At 42.8% G+C, this 22,470-nt stretch overlaps 1 protein-coding gene across 2 annotated transcripts in view; it reads right to left on the bottom strand.

Annotated features, from left to right (window-relative positions):
- Positions 1 to 22,470, bottom strand: part of GRID1 (glutamate receptor, ionotropic, delta 1) — a 563,561-nt gene that overhangs the window by 200,173 nt on the left and 340,918 nt on the right. For both annotated transcript variants that reach the window (XM_004680682.1, XM_012723971.1), the window contains exon 5: positions 16,091 to 16,144. In XM_004680682.1, coding sequence (XP_004680739.1) covers positions 16,091 to 16,144 — 54 coding nt within the window. The remainder of the gene's footprint in view (positions 1 to 16,090; positions 16,145 to 22,470) is intronic.

Raw genomic sequence — 22,470 nt, 5'->3', positions numbered from 1 at the left:
GGGGTGAGGGCCTGGGCCCTGGAGAAGTTTTGACTCACAATGGGATTTAGAGTGGGGGGAGGGGGGACGCTTTTTCAACCTCCAGGAAGGTTTGGGTGGGTGGGGGGGGGGTGGTATGTGGTGGGTTGAAGATGGGTGCTTAATGGAATCAAACAACCAATCATTAAAACTTTAAATGGCTGGTATCTAATCAAAAATTACCAGGTATTAATAAAAAAGAAAATACAACCCATAATGTGGGGAAAAAATCAGTCAATAGAAACAGGACCAGAAATAATACAGATGGCAGAATTAGTAAAACAGGACATTAAAAGAGAGATGATAAATATTACAAATACACACCATATGTTCAATAAGGCAGATGAAAGTTTGTGCATAATATGGACAGAAATAAAAATACAAATTGAATTTCTACAAATAAAAGATGTATTATCTGAAATGAAAAATACTCCAGAATAAATAAACAGCAGATTATAGGCATTATGGAAGAAAAATACGTGAACTTGAAAGTATCAAAACAAAAAGTCTCTAAATTGAATCACAGTGAGAAACAAAAGACAGAGAAAAAAAATCAACCAAGAATTAGTGAACAGTGGAACTTCAAGCAACCTAATATATGTGTAATTTGACTACATGAAAGGAAGGGAAGGATAGAAAAAACTATTTGACAGAATAATGGTCAAACATTTTTTAAACTTGAGAGATAATAATTTCTCTTTGAAATAATCAAAGAGAAAATGAAAATCTTGACAGCAACCAGAAGGAAAAGATCCAATACACAGAAAGGAATGATAAGAATGACAGTTGACTTCTCATCAAAAACAAGGAAAACTAGAAGTCATGGAAAGGACATTTTTAAAGAATGAGAAACAAAAGATGGAGATTTTATCATGAGCAGATCAGAACTACAAGAAAGTTAGATGAAACGGTAACTTTCTTGAAAGGTGCAAACTATAAAACCTTACACAGAAAGAAATACATGGTTTAAATATCTTCATATCCACCTTTAAGAAATTGGATTTGTTTAAAGTCTAAGGCCATCCAGGCCCAGATGGTTTCACTAATGAAACTAGTGAATTGTGTATGCATAAAAAGCAGATGTAATATCAACTCTACATAAACTCTCAGAAAATTGAATAGAGGGAAACACATCCAAACTTATTCAGCACTACTCTGATAACAAATACAGAAAAAGGTTTTATAAGATAAGAAAACTATAGACTCACACCCCTCATAACTATAGATACAAAATTTTAAAATATCGTAGCTAATGCCCAACAATTTAAAAAAAAAACAGTAATAAATGGGGTTTATCTCAGGACTATGCAGTTGGTTTCCCATGAATCAATTTGCTTTTTCATTTTAACAGAATGAAAAATGAAAAACCACATGATTATCCCAAGAGATGCATAAAAAGCAATTTACAAAAACAAACTCCCGATTATCTTCAAAAAAAACCCATCAGCAAACTAGGAAAAAAATAAACTACTTCAATTCAATTAAGAACATCTATGATCAACCTGCACCTAACATAATTAATGGGGAAAGCTAAATTTTCCTAGTAAGATCAAGAAAAAGGCAAAGATATCCACCCTTATTACTTCTATTCAGCATTAAACTATAGGTTCAAGTGAGTTCAATAGACCAAGAAAAAGAAATAAAAGAGCTTTATATTGGAAAGGAAGAAGTATAGCTATAGTTATCCATAGATAACATGATTATCTATGTAGAAATCCCAGGAAATCTACAAAAGAAAGTAATTAGAATTAGTGAGTTTTTCTAGGTTATATGATGTAAGTCAATATCAGAAACCAATTGTATTTTCTGCATGTTGTTAATAAACAACTGCAAATTTAAACTGATGAAGCAATACCATTTACAACTATATCAAAAATATTTGATACCTAGGGATTAATTTAACAATACTGTACAATTAATACTCTAAAGCATGTTTTAAAATAATTGAAGAGAGATATAAATGAAAAGCCATAACTTGTTCATGGGTCAGAAGATTCAATATTTTGAATCTCTCAATTCTCCTTCAGATTATCACTAGAATCACCACAATTTAAGTAAAAGTCCTAACAGGCTTTTCCTAAAAACTGATTAACTCTAAAAATTACATGAAAATTTGAGGCCAGAACTAGCATGAGGCAGTTGCATAAACTTAAGAGTAAGTACCTCCTTAACTTTTGTGTTTTTGGTGTCTCAGTTGACTCATCCTGGCCCCAGTGTGATGAAACAGTAAAGAACCTACCAATGTCAAAGCAATTTAAAAAAAAAAGATAGAGAACTCACTCCATTTGATTTCAAGTCTAACTGAAAAGCTACAATTATAAAAATAGTGTAGCATTGTAAAGATAGACATAAGTCAGTGGAACAGAATAGTGTCCAGGAACAGATGCAAACATTTAGATTTTCAGCATCAATTAATTTTTGACAAAAGATATGAAATGGAAAGGATACTATTTTCATCAAATGGTGCTGAAACAATTAAACAAATCAGTACAAAAATAACATAAAATGAAAATTAGTCTCAACCTTTACCTCACACCATAGACAAAAAATTAACCATCAATATATACAACTACATGAATAAATATCAAAATCCTTATGCTGAGGGAAATAAACTACACACAAATACACAGGAGTATACACTCTAGGATATATATATATACACACATACGTGTGTGTGTGTTTTATATATATATATCCTAGAGTGTATATATACTTATACATGCACACATAAAGATATATATATATACTGCTAGAAAATGCAAAGCAATTCACAGTGAAAGAAAGCATATCAGTGTTAGCCTGCATTTGAGAGGAGGAAGAAACTGATTATATGGGATAGTAGGAAACCTTGGTGAATTATCATGTGCATAATTATGATTATGATAATTTCACAGATATACATGTTAAAACTTCAAATTACAACTCATTGTTTGTGCAGCACAGCTTTTATAGTGTCAAATATATTTCAACAGTTTGTAAAATAAGTGTATAGACACTAGAATCAGATGACCTGGGTTCAAATTCAAACCTCCCTACAAAAAAGGCACTCACCTCAGGCACACCATAAAGCTCTCATCTTCTGTCTCTTGGATTAAACACTTGCTAGATGCTTACTCTCTGTCTAGACATTCACCCTCTCTGTCATTCTTTTCCGCATAGTCTGTCAGATTGAAATTCAAGATTCCAGTATCTGTGTAAAACTCACCATCTCCTTGTCCTTAACATACCAGTCCAAATCACTACTATCTCTAAGTAGGGGATAATGAGAGATTATATGGGATAATAGGAAACCATGGTGAATTCTCATGTGCACAATTATCATTATGAGGATAATCATTATTTTAGCATTTTTTCCCTTTGTTTCTGTTTTCAATCCCATCCCCAGAGAGTACTTTCCACACAAAAGTCAGGTGGTTTCTCTAAAACCTTACTACTCAACTTAAAATGTTCCAGTGACTCCTCAGGCCACTCAAGATGAAAGCCAAAGATCTTGCTATTACAAAGGCAGTAAATTCCACCCCCACCCCAAGCTTTGTCCACATATTACTATCTTCTACTCCAAGTCATTTCCGATTACTAATTTCATGTCCCAATGTGAACACACTCAGTGCTGTGGCTTCTTGCTCTGTCTGCTTTTCTTCTGCAATATACATCCTTCCCTCACTGTGTGGGATGGGCTGAAGGGACAAAACACTGATAGGTAATAGAGCTCCTTTTCCTGATGCCAATATTTGGGAGAGGAAATGGCATTTGATATTAAACTGAACCATTTTGTTCAATTGGAATTTCCCTTGGAGGCATCAAGCTTTAATGGCATAAAATTCCACAGTGAAGTGCTTGCTGCACATGCAGATTGGCCAAGGGAAATAACTTAGAATCAGTTTCTTGACTCCCCAAATTCTTGCCCATGCAGAATATATAAAAAGATCAAAACAGTCAAGCTAAAAAGGATTTAGTGAGGAATATTTCTTTGAGAAATAAGAGAACTTGGATGCACCTTTCACTCCCCAAAAGTATAAAGAGTCCTGCTCCTTCACTGTAAGCCATCGTTGTGGGGGACTGGTGGTGGGGGCGGGGGTGACGGTCAGCAGGATCACACAGAGCTGGGTCTTCCACAAGCTCCTTGCTAAACAAGAAGGCATTCTATGTTATTTCCCATTGGCCCCTTGACACTGTTCATTTCCTTTCATTGGATAAAAATTAGGGGAATTCTCATGACTTTGCTCATGAAGTTAACAGAAAAGTCTGTCCTTTGGTTTTGGTTGTAAAACCAAGTTTTGATTCAGAAATCAAGATGAGTAACTCTAATAACTGGAAAATTTACCTGATTTGGTATAGAAATGTCAACCCTTAAAAGACATAAATCAACACATATCTCCCACTAAGTTAGGACTGGGCAGGTTCAAAAGCTGTATAATGTGAAGATAGTCATGGGCTTTGGAATGAAACCAACTAGAGCTTAAAATTACTGCTTATCTTTATACAGTTGAGACACCTGAGACCTGCTCTGAGACTCAACTTTATTTTCTATACTCTAGTGTTAATAATGCCTTTCCCAGAAGGCTATTGTAGGATGAAGCATAAAGACTAAAACACCTACACAAAGGGCATGAGCAACTAAGTCCCAAAATTAGAAATAGACATCATAAATAAATATTAAAGTGTTTCACTTAGTTAATTAATATAACCATGGGGTGAGTCTTTTTTTCATCAATAACATCGACACAAGTGAAAAATATTGATTATATTCATGATCACAAGACACGAGTGGAATGAGATAGACATCTCCTTTCATGAGATGAAAGGAGAGCTGTGTTTTTTTCAGAGTTTCCATACTTAGAAATAATATTTTTTATAATAATAAGCTATCAGAGAGGCATCATGAGATCTAGGGAGCTGACTGCAGATTATTTACATTAGCATTAACTACTCTAAGTTTCAAAAAAATAGAGATTTGCTTAAATTATGATTCCTCCAAATGACAGGCTATTAAAAGGCCATTTAACATTACCTCAAATGCTATTTACTGACATGACAAAATGTTAATTAGATATTATTGAGAGTTGGACTAAAGCTAAGCAGAACGTCAATTTAGCAAAATAAACCAACTACATATAGAAAGCTATTAGAAAAGATAATTTATTGGTATATTAATTTGTATTTTGCTTTACTATTGTAGTACTTAGTATTGTAGAATTAGAAACAATTAGAAAAATTTTTATCTGCTTCCCTTCTATTCTTGTCCCTCCATTCTGCCACACATGCACCCCCACATACTCACTCAGGGGTAAACAACACTTTATGTTCTAGAAGTTTGTCTTCTGTCTTCTCCCAGGACTTTTTTTTTTTTTTTCCATTAAATAGGTAAGCTGCCAACAATGGTTGACTGGACAGCCTCAGTGGCTTGGAGAATAGTGACCTGAGCCAGGAAACTAACTGTGGACATGAAGAAGGACAAGGAGAGGCCTATATGTCTGCCATTACCCTAGTATACATTATTCCCAAGGTGGTGTATCAGAGAGGAGTGGCTGGTGGTGAGTTAGGAAGGTTGAACCCCAAGGGTAGAGTCTCCCAAACTCAAGAAGAGAAAACCAGGTCACCATACTCATGTTTGATTCCAAAGTGGGTCATAACTTCCTGAGTGTCCACAAAAATCTTCCTATGATTGATGGTAACCATGTTAAGCAGAGGAATTCTGAAGGCAAGGAGGAATTGATGCTGTTATAACTAGGACTGAATTCCTTACCATCTCTTTCAATGGGATTTCATGGACATTTTTAACTTGTGTTGAACTAATATCTATAAAGCTTCCAAAACAGGACCTGGCACATAGTAGGTGCTCAACTGTGAATTTCCTTGTTTCTGAGGGTAACTACAGGGCTCACTGTTCTTCCATGCAAAGAGCAAACAAGCAGAAATCTATTAGTGAGGAGGGGTTCAGATGCCACTGGTCACACAAGTTGGGTTCTCTAGTCATTCTCAATCAAGAGCTGAACTGTACCTGCCAAAAGGAGTGTCAGCAGAGCCAGTGTCTTACTTTTCAGCCCCTCATCACCTCAGCGGCTGACAAACTGGTCTCCAGGACTGTAGGAAACTACATCTTAAGTCTGATCTCTGACAATTACAGTTCCCTTAGTCTTTTTTTTGGAAGTGTTTGATATTCATTTGAAATCCTTCAATCAACTCTAAGAGATATACTGCCCCAGTGAACATAAATCCTCTGATGTGAGACAATGGAAAAGAGCCAAAGCTTAGCCTGCTGTTCTTTATAAGCCCTCAACCATCATTTAAGATATTTCATAAGAAACTCTATGAGTTGTGCTATCTCCTGCCTCCATCTCTGTTCCCTAGCTAAGCTCTGAAAGGACCTTCTTGGAAGTTCACCAAGAGCCTTCTGGCCTCCATGCTGTTTGTGAAGGCAGCAACCTTGTGTGTGTGTGTGTGTGTGTGTGTGTGTGTGTGTGTGTGTGTGAGAGAGAGAGAGAGAGACTGTCTCACAGACACACGCTTCATGTCTCTCTGTGCAATGCATGATGATTATACAGCCTTGCAAAGGAGGTGTAATAATAGGGTAGAAGGCACAGATAATAGGGTCTATCTGGCACAAGCTGTGAGTGCATCTGAATCCATCAGACTCCAGTTGTGGGAAAGAGCGATGGATAGGAATGCAGAAAGGTAAAGACATTAACCTTTAGTTTTCAGATACACTTGCTGCACGTGGTAATTAAAGCTATTTTTAAAACTCCCTAAGTGTCAGCACACCCTTTCCCAAGCATTCGCTGTCAAAACTCTGAAACGACAATACATTTGTTGGGAACAACTGATACATGTCTAAGACATGGAGTTTGATTCTATAGCAATGCAAGGATCTGGCGACAGGGAGTTTGCATTTGATGGCAAGTTTCAAAGGGTCTGTAGTCACTCCCACAAGTCTTGTTTAGCTGCAGTTTAGTCATCCGCAAAGCCGTGTCTCTCACCCATGGTACAAACACTCTTGGAGGGTGAAGAACACAACATTCAAATTCTCATGTGCATCCTTAGTGATTGATAAGTATTCAGTGCATCTATGGTAAGTGAATGATAGATCATCAAGAGATGGAAATTAGTCTTTTGGTGCTGATCATAATGTAACATGTATAAATGCTGAATTACATTGTATATCTGAAATTTATAGAGCTACAAAAATTGTTACAGCAATAAAATAGTTTTTTAAAAGATTTATATATCCTGGTACAGAGACAGGACATGGAAAAAGTAGTGGAGAATCACTAAAGAATCACACCTGAGTTCTCCCTAGTGTTGGGAGAAAGGTGTCAACAGGTGTTGCAAAAAGGAGGGGTGGTAATTTGAGTTGATCTTAATAACGGCATACTTTTTTTCTTTTCTTTTAAACTGGGGTAATGTTGGTGTACATTGTTGGCTGTAATTTTGGAACATACCTCCCCCTCATGTGTTATTACTCAGTACCAAAACACCTGCAGCCCAGCCCCTTAGTCCACTGTGCTCCCTCCTGACCTTTCTTTCACCTCCCCTTCCCTCTTCTTAATCTGGATTCCCAAATTCTATAATGAATTTTCCAGAGTTAATTTTTAAGTTTATCTGTTCATTTGTTTAGTTTTACAATAGTCCAGTTATGTGTGACACCATGTGGTATTTGTCTTTCTCACTCTGACTTATTTCACTTTCCATAATCCCTTCCAGCTCCGTCCATGTTGCCATAAATGACATGGGTTTACATTTTTTTATTGCTGAGGAGTATTCTATTGTATATAAGTACATCTTCTTGCATAGGTGTTTGAAGGGAAAAGAAAAGGAAGCTAGCATCCCCGCAAACCCCAGGTACATTTACAAATGGTTCAATTCAGGTTCGTCCAGATAAGAAATCAAGCCAGGTCTCCACACCCTGAATCCTTTATAAGGTCTGTTCTACAAGCTGCTAAAATTCTGGTGCTTCCTTGATTAAGTTCTAAAGATGAATTTTCCCACAGGACATCCATCATTTGTTAAAAAGAAAAGTTAACTTTTAAGAGTGTTTGCAATATGTCAGATCCTGTGCCAAGTCACCTACAGTAAGTTACCTCATTTAATCATTATGGCCTGATGAGGTGGCTCTCATAAATTCTACTAAACAGATGAGAGAAAATTAAGGATCAATGAAGAGAGCAAAACAATCTGTCCAAAGTCAGGGAACTACTAAGCACTGAGGTCAAATCGTATCCATTTTGTGCTCCCAGAGTCCTCTCTAAAATACAGGGGTCTCTGACTCATCTGTAGCACTGCACCCGTCTTGCTGTTTGTGCAGCCTTCCCCTGAGACTTTGCAAGGGGCTGCATAGTGATCATATATGAGCACAATTGCCTCATATATCCAATGATAAAAGTTAGGCGTCTTACAGATTCTTGGGGAGCTAAAAGAGGAAAATAGGTTCTGATTAATGAGCTGAAGTACATCTCTGGTAAATATGGTTTGTTCTCTTTAGATCTTACTCAAATGACACATACTATCTTGTTTGAGCTTTTGGAGAGTTCTTTCACCTCTTCCTTAGAGATTTCAAAATAAGGTGCTAATATGTAAAACAATATAAAAAGGATAAAACCTTGTAATAATGAAAATTTTATAATAAGACTTCCACAACAAGAACTATATTACCACTTCCAAATTGTGAAAAAAAAATTCAAACATATATTCAGTTTATGTTTAGTTAAGTTATGTATGAATGGGATGGTGAGAGGGACCATGTGATATAGAATATATATTTGTTAAATTTGGGGTTACTCACACCTAAGTTCAAATCATGACTCTGTCACTTGATTATGTTAAGACTCAGCACTATCAAGCTATCAGCAGCCATTGTTGCATCATGAGGTCAATCCCCGGCCAGGTAGCTGACCCATTCGGTGCAGCAGACCTCTCCTGTCTCACCCACGGCTCCTCTCAGCAGTGTAGTTCAGTCAGTCCACCTGTTCTGCTCCACACTCTATCTCTGGTGAATCTGCTCACCCCTGCACCTCAGGCCTACACCCTAGTTCTTCTATACATAAATAAAAATAAATCTTTAAAAAGAAAAGTCAATCCTCGTAAGTTTGTTTTCTAATTTGTAAAAATAAATCCTAGTAACTTGACATACCTGGGGACTTGGTCCCCAACCTTTTCCCAACATTCATCTTCCAGGCTACCACATCCTCATGACAGGAGCACTGAAATCTCTAATTTCTCCCTGCAACAATTTCTTCATTTGGTTTCCAGACCTCCAAGCAATCTCAATAATCACATTAAATGTAAATTACCTGAGCACCTCAATTAAAAGGCAAAGAATATTCTAGTGCATAAAAAGCAAGACATAAGTATGAACAGTCTTCAAGAAATATACCTCACTTTAAGCATAAATAAAAAGTAGGTTAAAGTAAAAGAGTGGGAAATGACATTCTGCTAACACTAGTCACAAGTCTATAGTAGCTATAGCAATATTAGATAGAGTATGTATTCGGGCAGAGAAAAACTCAGAAGGAGAAGAAGAAGCTCATTTAGTAATGATAATGAATCAATGAATCAAAAGGAAATAAAAATTCTACACATGTATGCCTCTATAGAAAAGTTTGAAATAATACTAAGCAACAAACTACAAGGAGAAACAAACTCACAATTAAAGTTGAATATTTTGATACCTCTCAATAATTGATAGAGCAAAGAGACAAAAAATCATCAAGGATACAGAAAACATAAGCAACGCTATCATCTATATTAACCCAATTGACCTTTATAGAGCTTTTAAAACAACAGATTACATATTCTTTTCAAGTGCATGTAAAACACTTACCAAGAAAGACATTATACTGGACACTTATCAAATAAGAGTCAATAAATGTAAAAGGATTCAAGTGTTAGAAACTAAACTCTCTGAGCACAATGGGATTAAATTAAAAATCAATAAAAAACAAAGATATCTGAAAAATTTCCAAACATTTGAAAACCAAATAACACACTTTTAAACACCATAGGTCAAAGAAAAAAATCAACAGGCAATATGAAAAGTATTTTGAAATGAATAGCAAAAACACAATACATCAAAATTTGGGAAATGTCATTAAATCACATAAGGGGAAGTTTATTGCACTAAAGAAAAATAAAAGTCTCAAGTCAATTACCTCAGGTTCTCTCTAAGGAAGATGTAGATGGCAAATAAATACACAAAAGCTCTCAACATCATTAGCCACTAGGAAATGAAAATCACAGTCATAATGAGGGACCATTATACACCACTGCATGATTAATATCAAAAATCACTGATCATACCAAGGGCTGAATAGGATGCATTGGAACTGAAGCTCTCATACAACTTGACAGCTTTGTAAACAGGTAAACATACATCTACAATAAAACCCAATTAGATTCCACTTGTAAATATGTGCTTCAGAAAAATAAAAGCCTATATCCATACAAATAGTAGACATGGGTGTTCACGCAATCTTATTTGTAATCACCAAAAATTCTACAACCCAAATGCCTCTCTCAATGGATAAATGGATATTCTAATTGTAGTATATCCAAACAATTTAATACTTCTCATCAATAAAAAGAACTATTGCTATAAATGCAACAAAGATCAACTCAAAATAATTACGTGGAGATAAATCACCATACCAAAATAGGAGGAAAAATGATTCCATTGATATGAAACTCTAGAAAATACAAATAATCTATAGTGTTAGACACATATTGGTAGTTACCCGGAGAAGTGACAAGGGGGGGGAAGGGTTACAAAGGCTACTTTGGGGGTGATGGACATATGCACTGTCTTCATCACTGTTACAGCTTTATGAGAATATACATATGTCAGATTTAAATTGTGCGCTTAAATACGTGTATTTAGCATACATGAATTAAACCTCAGAATAGGTGTTAATTTTTAAGTGAAAAACAGATCATGAAAATGATGCTGGTAAACAGTGTCTGGCCCCATCTAATAGCTGATAAATGGCATCTCTTACTCTGGTCTGGGTTCCCAGTGGGATCACAGAGGTGGGTAACATGTGGTCCCTGTCCTCAGCGACTCCTCAGTGTGGCTCAGGAGAGAAACAAGTAAATCAATTACCACAAATGTAATTGTTTTTGAGTGTTACTAAATTAACTTTGCAGACAGTAAATGGTACAGGGACATAATATCCAAACAGAATTGAAATCTTCAAATAAAAGAAAGGAAAAAAATTAAATCCTTTTCCCTCCCTCTCTTTGTGTCCCAAGCAGAGATTGCTTAGCGCTGTCTGAGTCTGCGTTCACACCATGGTCCATTTTTCTTGTCTTCTTGAATTAGTGCATTAGCATTTCTTCCCCCCACACTGCACATGTGTAGCCTAATCTCCTTTCCACTGGGGGTAGAGAAGATTGAAAATCTCTGGATTGGTGTCAGGAGGATCCCCCTGCAGAGCAGTTCAAGATCAGCACCCAGAGGACCCCCAAGGAGCTTCTGCTGGTGGCAAACCCTGAAAATGATATGGTGGGGTTGGGTCCTGATAGGAAACAACAGGAGAGCACCCCGGGCAGAAGGGCCAGCAGAGGCCCAGACGGGGGCCGGCCCACGCTGGGGAGGTGGGCTCTCAGAGCGTCTGGTCAGAACACTCTAGAAACAAGAGGTGGCAGGAGCTAAAACCAGGGAGCTCAGAATACGACAGCTCACCAACAGCCTGATATGTCATGTGGAGGAATCTGAACCCCACCCTCTGGGTCCTGACACTCCACTGCCTATCAAGGACCTGGTGCAGCACAGAGGTGAGTCTGTGTTCCAAGAAAAAGCACACGAGTATAACTGAAATACAAGTGGGTGTGGCGGACAGGGCACACCGTGTCATCCTTGGAAAGCACAGCATGGATTACAGACCGAAGAAGCCTACAGGGGACAAACTGCTACTTGCTGTTTGAGTTATCCGCCCTCTTTGATCACAGAATCGGCTTTCTACAAAGCACCTACGAATTAGCAGAACACGTGTTTCCCCGGCACAGTTTGAAGACTCCTGTAAGCAGCCAGCTGGTGCCCTCCTCCCTGACTGCTCTGCCTCCTGCTAGTGTCCTCACGCATGGTCAGAAGGAACATGCATGTGCCTCAAAGAAACAGCTTATACTCCACGGGGACTTGCAATGCAGGTGCACAGAAAGGGAGTGCAAGGAACAAGGGTGTTATCAGTTGTAACTCAGAGCTGGATCACAGCTCTCCAAGCCCGTGAAGAACTAGTGTGCCAGTAAATAGCTATTCCTCCATGTGCAGTTACACAGAGTCAAGGTAAGGAAGCATGAGGAAAATGCAATTGCAGGAGGCTTAACCCAGCATGTTCCTTTGTGTGTGAGACCTTCCAGCAGGGACCTGACAGAAAGTCCAGCCCTCACAAGTCCTCTGACTCCTTCAGGGAGTCAGCTCCATACATCAAGCCCCCGACCCAGAATTGCTGAGACAGCATACAGGGCAGCAGGAGAATGAATAACTATGATGGGGAAATCCAGGAAGACCTTTTGCAGAGGTGATGTTTGTCAGACTGTGCAGAAAAGGTAATCCTTGATTATCAAAGATTCAGAAGGGCAGAGCAGGCATAAAGGAATACCATAGCGAAGGCTAAGAGTCAGCAAAAGGAAACAGCGACGCACTGACCAGCTTACAGGGAAAGTGAGTGGAGGGGCAAAAGAGAGCCAAGGGTTGCTGCGGTCATCCTGGAGTGGGCTCTGTGGCAGGGCACACCACGTGGGCTGCTGCTCTGCATCGACTAGGGAGGTAACCAGAGGACAAAGATACTGGTCCCTGAGGCTGGAGTGCTAAGTGAGAACCAGGTTAGAGGGAAGATGATGAGTTCAGAGAGAGACACACGGAGCAAGAGGTGGACAGTAGGCTTCCTTGCAGCTGGCAAGAAAGCATCTGAATCTCTTGGCCCTGAGCTCGGAGGCAAGGCATGTGGGACATGGTGAGGGGGCTGAGGGGCTGCCAACTGTACCTCCTCTTTCCTTAGAACCCACCTCCCCACATCCTCCTGGGACCTGCTGAGTCACAGCACAAGCAGAGATTTGTTCACTGAGCACAATGAACTAAGCACAGAGTAATGCATGCCTTTACATCACTATTAAGCATCTTAAACCACAGCCATGTCTAGAAAAACCAATCTAACATGAGGCCCCACTAAAGTCGGTTCTGGAAGAAGCAGAGAGGTTATATTCATATTCCATAGAAAAGTTTTCTCCCCAAAATTCCCAAGAGCCAGGCTATCAGATGCATCTCTCGTGCCTGGACTCAGCCTCAGAGGATACTCTCCTCAGTGTCTAGCTTCCATCTGGCCCTGAGGACACCCGTGAGTCACTGTAGCAGAGGGACCACTGGCACATATGGGTCCTCCGGAGGCCTCACAGAGAGGAAGCATGTCAGGCTGGCTGCCAAAAGGTTCAGGATTCAGAAAACCACCTCTCACATGCACAGTGAGGTCTGGCCGGTCCTGAACTGGCAGCTTCTAGTGAACAAACCAGAGCAGTGTCCTCCGTCCCAGAGGTCTTAATTGCTGCCTTTGTCTTTCCTTGGAGGCCACATGGGATCACTGTTCATCAAATGGTCTTCAAAGCAACTTGCTCTAGCCTTTGGGCATTGACCTAGCTTCAAAGTAGGAGCTATACCTTGCACAGCATAACTGGACTTCACCCATGACCTAAGGGACTCACAGCCAAGAGGCCACTTTCATGAATGGTTCACTTGCTCGCCACCTTGCTCCAAGCTAGTGTGTAACTGAATCAGTCGATAAGAATATAGTTTATACCCCAAAGCATATCTGCTTGTCAGTGTCCAGACAGTGGAGCCCAGAGGCCTGTAGCACCTGTCACAGAGGCCCACCAGTCCTCTCCACATCCCAATTATTCTTTTTTTTGGTTAAACCCGGCTTAAACCCCATTCCAGTACTCATCGTGAGGGGGGTGTATTAAGAAAGTCTGACACAGAGCAAGCCAACAAAATCATGGCAAGGTTTCTCTGGAACCAGGAATTTGTATTAAGCAAGTCAAATGCAGACAGGGAAGTCGGAAGATGGAATGAGGGAAGTTTGAAAGGAATGAGGGAAATAGGGCAGGGCTGGGGACCAGGGTCTCCTTGAGGAAAGACTGGTGGTGGTGAAGGCCCATACATAAGCAGCTCTGAAAAAAGTAGAGAGCAGCTGAGGAAGCAAGAAAATGAGTCCACTGTGCAGCTGCTGAATTCTAGTCCCCACGTTGGAGCGACCAGCGCCTGCCCTGACTCTTCCCACCTTATTTTATCCTAGCCATCACATATAATAAGCAAAATATGATAAACAAAAGCACTGGGTAATGACCTGTCTGTGGTTCTGTATTTGAAAGAGGCTTGTACATGACTGTCTTAGGAACAAGAAGCACTGGCTGTGGTCCCTTTGCTCTCGAGAGGGTGAGGTCACTTCTAAAGGAGGACTCTTGGCCCAGGATGTGCACAGGGTTGGCACCATGGCTGGGCCATGCTGCTGCCTGGGCAGGGATACTCAGTGTGGTTGACAGGTGGGTGCCACAGCTTTCTCCTCCTGGTGGCACCAGCAATATCCAAGGGCGCCTCCCCTGGCCACTCTGACATGAACTCCATTCCATAGAGGGAGTCAAGGGAACAGAGGGGCCTGGAGTGGATGGGATAGGCAGGGAAGGGGAGAGGAAGCACGTTAGAAACATCAAGAAGGAGCACCCTTTGAAGACTGGCAACTAAGAGACACAGGATATCCCATTTGAAGGAGCCGCCAAAAATATAAATCCAGTGCCAGACATTTGCCTTCAAGAGTACACGAATATGTCCTTTTCCTGGAACAAAGGTAACCAGACTCTGAAAAACCTGCAGAGGATAAAAACTTCCAGAGGCCCTAGGAGAATCTGAGCAGACTCTGAGCGTGAGGAAGGGGCTGGGCCTTCTCCCGATCCCGGGCAGGCACAACCTTCCACAGCTGGGAGGTAAATGGACAGTGACCCCACACACCTCCCATGTGGATGGAGAGCCAATAAGATGTGAACTGGTGATGGAAGACCTTGAAAAATGGGTCTTGCTAACAATTATTCTCTGGTACTACCTGCAAATTTATTAAAATAATTCACATTAGTGTGAGCTAATGAAGAAACAAGTATCAGAAAAGAACAAATTACCTATGTAATAAACTTTGCCTCTTCTAGAATGAGGCAGTTAAAAACTGATCAGTTGTTTGAGGGGCAGCCCTGATGAAAGCACACACGAGGACACCCCATCCCAGCCAGTCCTGTTCATCACAAATGTGGATGGCACAGGCTGGCCAGCTCATGCTGCCAAAATGGACACACGGACACAGGGACTCTGCAGCAAAGCTGTGGCTGTGGTGAAAAGCCACTCCCCCCAAGATCTGCAACAGCGGGAGACAGGTTGAAACTGGCAAAGGTCAGACCTGGCTGCAGAAAAACCTTGCTGCGGCTCTTTTTTCCATGATAGAAAAAAGTGGGGGGGGGGGGGTTTAGGCATGGGAGATGCTTCTCTTTCACCCTTTTTATGTGGTTAAAAGGATCCCTGCCCCCACCTAGCTGCACAGGGATGTTGACACAATGCACTTATGCATACACACTTGTGCACACACATGCACACAACACACTTCCACATAGACACTTCATTACACATAGCTGCTCTTATACGCACACACTCACACAACACATACACCTGCAGTTTCCTGCATGGACGACCACTTCTGTCTGCTCCTCATTCTTTGCCTCAACCTCCTTTTTGTTTCCTAACCTGCCCTAGTCTCTAGGGCCCTGGCCCCTGACTGGTGGCCTCATCTTGCATATCTAATGCCTGATAGCACTTCTTTTTCATTTTTGATGTCCTGGTAAACTTGGTCTAGATTCTTCCCCTGGTTATTACCTACTCCAGATGATTATCTCAGCAGGTCAGGTTCTCTGACCTCCTGTCTTGGTACAGTGGAACCCTGGAATTCACTCCAGTGCCCCATGTCAAAATTGAACCTGAAGGATCATCGTGGGCTTTTTCAAAGAGCAGGCAGCTCAGTGCAATCTGCACCCCTTTCCATTCTGGGGCTCTTACCTCATTCACAAAGACCCAGTGGCTGTCCTTGGAAGCCAAGTTGGTCTCCACAGCCTGCAGAGAGAAAAAGAAAATGAACATGAACACAAGCAAGCCAGAAGCTGGAAGACACAGTGGTGGTTGCTGAGACAGGTTTGATAAACATTATTGTTGGATTTTTTTCCTCACAAAACATGCCATCCCCCGGGGCCAGTTCTGGCCGCCTTAGCTACAAGTCGCGTCATTTGAACACAGATGTCTGATTTCCTGCTGTTCTCTGAGTTCTCAAGGAGCAGGCCCTGAGCAAGGACAGAAGCACTAGTTCCTGAAGGCATCTCAGGGCCACCGGAGCAGGCAGCACCCCTCCATCTCAGAGAGAGTGTGGCTGCAAACCCCTTTCTGGCCAGGTGCTTAGGAGGTGAGGCTTATCAATGCCAGGGCCAAGAGAAGCAGAAATCTGGAAGGAGGGGGTTATGTCTTCTTGTCCAGCTGTGCTAAATGATGCAGTTCGCTCTTCAGAGCCACAGGGCTGGCCCTTTCTTGCTCCTGGGCCATGGTGCCTCTCCATCACTCCTTCTTATCGTGCTTTGCTGTTTCTTTATAACACTGTCATTTCTTAACAGTTTAGACAGTTATCATTTTACTATTTTCTTATTGTCTATCTCCTCCACCAGGTTGGGGTCTCATGAAGTCGGGGCCACATCTGTTTTGGTCACAGTTGTGTCCCAGAACCTTTCACTAGAACCAGCACAGAGTAACTGTCCCATTAACATTACTGAATATATAAAGAAAATGTTGGAAGGCAAGGTAGATGGGACCCAGTACTTGCTAGCCATGTTCTTATGAGTGCTTTCTTTCCACCTTCAGTTGGAAAGCCAACAGATTGAAAGAAGTAGAAAGAACTGACCATTTTCAATTATGTCCTGAAATACTCAGTTTGTATGTGCCAAGGACTTGCGGAGTGTCAGGAATTGTGCCAGGCCATCTATTAACCTGGGAAGGAACAATCAGATTATGGACCTCTTTTATTCTTAATTTTTTTTCACTCTTTATTTGAAAACAGAAGAAAATTAAAAGTTCAAAATCATCCATAACCATGCCCACTTTTTGAATTGCGCTAATGAAGTGAAAATCGCCCATTTATCCTTTTAAATTCATTGCCCATCGATTTATTTGAGGTGTCCCCTTCCAGAAATTTTAAGCACATTTGCAAGTATAAGTCTATACACACATATCAGACAAATGTTTCATGGGATCGGAAAAGCCTGTGAGAATACAACTGTCACTTCTGACTTATCAGTGTTTCAAGAGTATCTTTCATTCCTTGTACAGACCTGGCTCATCTTTCTGGCCAGATGAGGAACAGCAGGGGAAGGAGCCTGCCTACACCCAGGTGGAAGCGCAGGTCACTGCATGGGCCTTGATGGGGTCCTCACCCACACAAGGAATGGGGCCCACTGCTGGCCAGCAAGCAGGCATGCGGAGTAGAGGCCCTGGAGTGTCGGGCAAACTCAGGCATCTTGGTCCTCCACAGAAACCAAGGAGGAGGGCACAGGGACCTTCCCTGTCATCTCTGCATGTCTCTCTCCAGCTTAAAATTGACAGGATGTGAGATCCTGTGAAGAGACAGGGACAGGCATCTGGAGAGGTGAAGGGATAATCCAGCCACTCTGGCCACCTGTTCATTATAAAATGTAGGTAATTCTCAGCCTCTCAAGATACGCAAAATAGTTGAAGTCCTCTGTCTCAAGAAGCAGCAAACACAGAATGGTGTCCCTACAAATTCCACACCTGCCCTGTGTAGTAGAGAGGGGAAGCAGCCATCCCCAGCAATTTGGGGTTATACCCTTGCTCCTCAGTCACCACATTCTTGGGTCCTGGGGTCTCTAGCCACAGCAGCCCTCTTTCTCTTCATGAGCCCTGCTGCCATTAAGTCCCTTTTGCTAAGATAAATGAGACATATCTAAAAACACCTTGGCTACTCCCTCCCCTACCTCAGAAGAAGGTTCCTGGTGTCCTTTCCCCTACACATAAAGAACTTCTGAGAGATGCCAACTCCAATAACTGGCACCCCATGAAGCCATGTCCCCAAAACACCCCTTTCCCCTTCTACAGAGTCAGTAAATCAGACCCACTCCACAGAAGCTGCCAAGGTGTAGGGGCCAGCGGCTTCCTGAAGAGCCCTCAGGTGGGTGCAGAAGGGACAGCCCTCAAGGTGGTGTCAGACCAGACCCTCTCTCCTCCAACACCCAGACTTCAGGAATGTCTTCAGAAGCCCAGGAGCCTGTGCTGAGGTTAGGGAGGGAGAAGTGGTTGCCGGCGTTCTGGGAACCCTGGCACACAGTGAGATGCCACCCCTCCATTCCCAGCAGCTCAGCATGGAGGAGAGTTGTGCCATGCATCATCTGCACATGATGCAGAGCTGGGAGAGTGTCACATTGCATCAGGACGCAAGAACAGTAGCTGAATCTAAGAAATTAGTTTTAATAAAATTGAGCTCAAAGTGCTACACTTGGTTTTCAGGAGCAGAAGGGAAAATGGGGCGATGAGACTGGAAAGCATCACTGTAAAGACAGGTGGTCTACTGTACCCTTCCAAGGCTGACTACTGAGTGACCCATTGGGTGGAGAACGCTGCCCACTGGAGTCTGGTCATGGAGTGGGACAGTGTAAACTGATGGCCAATTAAAGTGCTCCAGTACAAGACAGCACAGCTGCCTTTAAACGTGTAAAATATACCGTGCATGAGACATTAGAATTGCTCTTGGCAGCTTCTGGGAGTTGACTCAGAACTAAGGAAAGTAGGTATCAATTCAACCAAGGAGAAAACTTTGACTTTGCAAGGACAGCTGGTTAGTAGTTTCACTCAACATGGTTTCATGGTAACACTGATTAGAAAAAACAATCCCAGACAACATTGCAGGAAACAAGTTATTCCGAGGACCTGCTTTCCATCAGCGATATTTCACTTCAAGTTGCAATTGCCATAAGGACAATATCCAGGGCTTACTGCACTTAGAGTCAGCTGCCTGACTACATGAAGTGCCTGTGTGCAAGACAGGCAGCGGTGCCCCGAAAGCCATTTAAGTGCCCGCATGGAGGTGAGATGAGGGTAAGACTCCCTCATGCAGACATTTGCATATCAGTATGGAAGTTAACCCTGGATGAGGCTAAGCCCCCATCATGCACTTCACTACAGCAAAGATTCTCAAATCTGGCTGCAGGACCGGCTAGAGAACTTTTAAAAACACAAGTCTGGGTCCTAATCCCTACGGATTCTTATTTACCAGGAATGAAATGTGTCTGGGCCTGTGTTACCAGAGCTTGAAATATGATTATGGGCCCCTGGGGCTGGGAGCTTGCTCCAGAAGGTGTAATTCTGTGAATCTGATGGTGTAGGTGCACCCGGACAGATCAGAAGTGCTCTGAATGTCCACAGAAATCCGCAGCACAATCCTGATTCAACTGCTGGAACAGCCAAGGGAGCAGGTAAGCACTCTGATTACTCCAAGGAATCTCCCTTGGAGTACAATACATGGAAGTTATTGATGGGAATTGATCAGAAACCCCACAGGACAACTAGCCAACTTTCTGTCCTACTTTCCCTCACCAATTAAGCATCAGCTAATTTGTTAAGACTCTTCTCCCTATATGGAGGTAAATAGCACTTGACTGCAGCCCTTTCCAGCAGGTGCAACTCACACAGAAGCTGAGATAGATGGTGAGAAGGAGAAGCTACCACAGTTTTAGCAAAAACATCCCCCTTCGTCAATCCCCCTTATTACTGGAAAATTGCCAGATCCATGGGAAGAGTCTTAGATGCTCACAACCCATGGGGCACCGTCCCTCTCAGCACCACTAATTCCCTCTGAGTGCTGTCCTCCTTTTCCTCCCCAGCCATGTCTAAAGTGGGCCGAGTTCAAGTCTTTCATCTATGAGCAAGCAAGGAAGGGGAAAGCAGGCAGATCACGTTCAAGTCCCAATGCTGAGCTGAGTGTGCCTGGGTGAGCTATTCCACCTCTCTGAATGCAGTTCCAGGCCTCTAAGGCACTGCATGCCAGCCCTGCTATGGAGGCTCTGACCACAACCCTCTCAAATTTGATTAGAAATTTTGAGCCCTCACCCCACGTGTGGTCAAGTGCAGACACCATGGCTCAGGCAAGTGCCAGAACCCTCGTTGGCACTCACACATCTGGGGTTGACTCCCCTGTCCAAAGACCAAGTCTGTGTGGATACAGATCCCAGCTGCCCTTTTCCCTTCCGGGGATTGCTCCAAGTGTGATCTCAGCTGTTTCCAGAAGCCCTCTACAGGACTGAGCCCAAACCCCTCCCCAGGATTGCACATCCTGCCTGGTTCCTTTGCTTCACTGTTCCACATCCCTACTCCCCTGTTCTTTTTTTTTTTTTTTTAATTCCCCAGGGAACACATATTACTAAATCATTGTCACACATATGCTCACCTTGTTGTCTGCTTGTGGGTACCCAACCCAAGACAAACACCTCCCATTTGAGGTTATGAAAAGCAAACAAAATCACATGGGAAGCTTCTAGCCTAGAAAAGGCACTCACTGTAAAAGCAAGCAGTGTCTGCTTTCCTCAAGCACCCACCAAGACCTCCCACACATCCCCTCCTTATCACCCCCCACACCTCACTTTACTCACAACACCCTAGCAAGCCAGCAGAGCTCTCAGCCCCACTTCATAGGCGGGAAGCTGAGTCCCAGGTCTCCACTGGGGCTTTTCTTGCACAGGTCCCCTGCTAGTACCAGGCAGACTGTCCCCAAACCCCATGTTCTGTTCTCTCGGACATGCTGCTCCCCAAAAGACCTGAACACCTGTTGACTGGGCACTGAGTCCTTGGGCCTGGGCCTGGTCGCTGACAGTGAAAACAACATGATCTCTTTTCTCTTAGATGAGACAAAGCCATCACGAGCAGTGATGCCTTCCTTCTCCAGGTTAACTTGTTCTCATAAGCCTGAGATCATTATTCCACTTGCATTTCTTACGTGTGAGCCTGTTTCACGTTGTCTTGGCCTAAAGGAATAGTAAGTGGAGTGGAAAAAACCTTCCCATGGAAGCCTTCCAGCAACATTACTGAGAATTTATTTTACAAAGTGCAAATGCCACCCATTATTTATGTATGTGTTAATTGTTGGCCACTTATCCAGGCACCCCGCCCCCCCAATCTCGGAGAGCCTGAGATAATGAAAGCTTGTCGGCAATTAGCATCTTTTAAAAACCCCAACTCTAACATTTCAGAACATCCCCCCCCCACCCCAGAACGCAGGGCCTGGCATTATCCCAAGGACAGATACGAGCTAACTTTAAAGACCCACCGCTGTCTCTGCAGCAACATGCTATTTACAAACCATTCTCTCCCAGTGCAATGTCACCCCACTGAAGCACAAGAGTGCAACGCCCCCCATTTTCAAGGAAGGGGAGAAACTTGCTGCAATACTACAGATGACTTGAGGAGGCCCTTTACAAAGCAAGCAGCAAAGCCTGAGTTTCAGAAGCTGTGCCCAGCCCACAAAGGGACGCTACCACTGACTCCCCCAGGCCACCCTGTGCTTCCCCTGGAGCTGCCTTCTCAGGAAAAGGGCCCAGGACACTGCTCCAGCCTCTTCTGCTATTCCTCCCTGTCTTGGCTCTACAACCCCTCGTGGCCTTGCTTTTGCCAGAAAACCACTTCTGTGCATTCCCCACTCTCCCATGGCTCCAACTGCTAGTTCCATCCTTCCCCCCTAGATCACAGTGAGGGGTTTGGGAGCCTCTCTCACTTGTTTCCAGTTTCATCTCCACACCCTTCCCAGGAGATAGCCCTACTGATCCAGCATGGGTGATATGGCCCACCTCATCCATTTCTACGCTGGAGCTTCTTTGAAGCCTGGAATCCTGCGTCGTGGTGACAGGAAGAAACTGAATACCTGAGCACAGGGAAAGGAGAACAGCATGTGGAGAGATGGAGAGTGGCCACTGGAGGAAGAGGGGGCAAGGCAACCACCCACCCCACCCCTCCCCCAGAGCAAGGCCATCTAAGGAAGGCATAGAGGAACTGACCCGGTGTATCTTCCCAATGGCACTAAGGAGCCCTTTCACTGAGGGAGATGTAGTCTCCACCTGGGAGTTCAGGGAAGGCACTGGCTGGAAAAGGTGCTGGCAGAGCAGGTGAGGACTGGATCAGGTCAGGTGCAACCTCTGGTATTTACTGTAGCCTCTTCCACTGGCCCCTGATTAAGCCCTCTACACATGATACTTCACTGCATCCTCCAAACAGGCCATTGCAGGAGGCTTCTCACCTGCAGACTTCAGACTGGCAAACTGAGGCTCAGAATGTTCAAGGGATTTGTTTAAGGTGTCCCAGGAAGTCAGTGAAGCCAAGGCAGCCCATGCACATTCTGC

Source organism: Condylura cristata, unplaced genomic scaffold (genome assembly GCF_000260355.1).
Source record: "Condylura cristata isolate star-nosed mole 26May11 unplaced genomic scaffold, ConCri1.0 scaffold00011, whole genome shotgun sequence".
NCBI classification, from domain to species: domain Eukaryota; kingdom Metazoa; phylum Chordata; class Mammalia; order Eulipotyphla; family Talpidae; genus Condylura; species Condylura cristata.
This window is presented reverse-complemented; position numbering and strand designations above follow the sequence as displayed.